The sequence below is a fragment of the Odontomachus brunneus genome, unplaced genomic scaffold (assembly GCF_010583005.1).
Source record: "Odontomachus brunneus isolate Ranch 3 - 2012 unplaced genomic scaffold, Obru_v1 Obru_scaffold_051, whole genome shotgun sequence".
NCBI lineage: Eukaryota > Metazoa > Arthropoda > Insecta > Hymenoptera > Formicidae > Odontomachus > Odontomachus brunneus.
This window is the reverse complement of record NW_022639501.1, coordinates 1,777,736-1,778,938: the sequence shown is the minus strand read 5'-3', so window position 1 is coordinate 1,778,938 and position 1,203 is coordinate 1,777,736. Positions and strand designations below refer to the sequence as shown.

The 1,203-nt window shown below is 45.9% G+C and overlaps 1 protein-coding gene across 5 annotated transcripts in view; it reads left to right on the top strand.

Moving 5' to 3' along the window:
- The window catches only part of LOC116845323 (proteoglycan 4-like), a 34,179-nt gene that overhangs the window by 1,453 nt on the left and 31,523 nt on the right, over window positions 1-1,203 (top strand). For 4 of the 5 annotated variants that reach the window (XM_032817864.1, XM_032817868.1, XM_032817867.1 and 1 more), the window contains exon 2: window positions 499-1,151. In XM_032817864.1, the coding sequence (XP_032673755.1) occupies window positions 1,077-1,151 (75 nt within the window). In that variant the 5' untranslated portion in view covers window positions 499-1,076. The remainder of the gene's footprint in view (window positions 1-498; window positions 1,152-1,203) is intronic. The other variant, XM_032817863.1, reaches the window with a different exon arrangement.

Here is a 1,203-nt window from a genome sequence, read left to right as displayed (position 1 = left end):
TATATATATATATATATATATATATATATATATATATATATATATATATATATATAAGTGCAATAAATTGTGCGACATGACAAGTGGAGGCGATTTGTATTCAACAAAAACTTTTGGATTTCTGAGATACCTTGACACGATTGTCCAGCTTCGGAATGTGAGGCCGTCTTTCATTCTAAGAATATCGCCTGTAGAAAAGTATATTTTTCCGTCGATGAGATCAGGCTCAAAATGAGGTTTCGGATAATAAACGGGACGCACGCAAGATATGAATATCAAAGAGACTTAGCATCGCGGGATAGAAGCAAAATTATTGAAAAATATTGATCAAAATAAAATATTTTTTAATTTCCAAATATATTTAGGTACTGTTGTCCTAGACGCGTGCTAGATTTCATTCTTAAAGCTCTCCTTCCGCACCAGTTCTAATTTATATGAATTTGTTCTCTTGCAAATTTACATTTGCCATTTCTACGCCCTACTTTTTTGTCTCCATAGAAGTTCTCCGGAGAGCATGTAATGCGCGTCGTTCAAATTGTGCAAATCGTCGCGAGTCTGATAACGATTCGTTTTCATCCGAACGATTGGCTAACGTTTGTGGGGATTGCGGTGACGGGGGTGGCCGCCCGCAACCTTAACACAATTCTATTTTTTTCCCGAATGCACCTACTCGCGGGGGTCGAGGGGAATAAGGCAGCATCCTCCCCGAGAATGACTCGTGCGCGTGGGTGTGGTGAGGATGAGCGAATGATAGGATATTCGTGGTGAAGAGGGTCACGGCGGACGGACGGATAGACGGACGGGGGCGGGCGACGAGTGAGGAAAGTTCGGACGAAGAAGAAAAGGTGTTGCGATCGAGGAAGCTGAACAGAACCGTACGAACCTCCACCGCGGCCGTATCGTCGCGTATCCTCTCCCCTCGCACGCGCGCACGAAAATACACACGAAGAGCCCGACTTTTCGGCCGACCAGAGTAACAGGCAGAGGTTGAATCGCGCGGTACTCGACGACGCTCGAAGAATCGTAGACCGACGAACTAGTACCAGTTAGACACCAGTTCCTCCCCAGCTTCAATCATGGTTTACGAGAGCGACTTCTACACGACCCGGCGACCCTACTCGCGGCCGCTCGTCTCCTCCTACAGCGTCACGGTCAGTATTCTGAGCAACTTTTACGTTGACGAGGAGTGAGAAAGAGAACGAG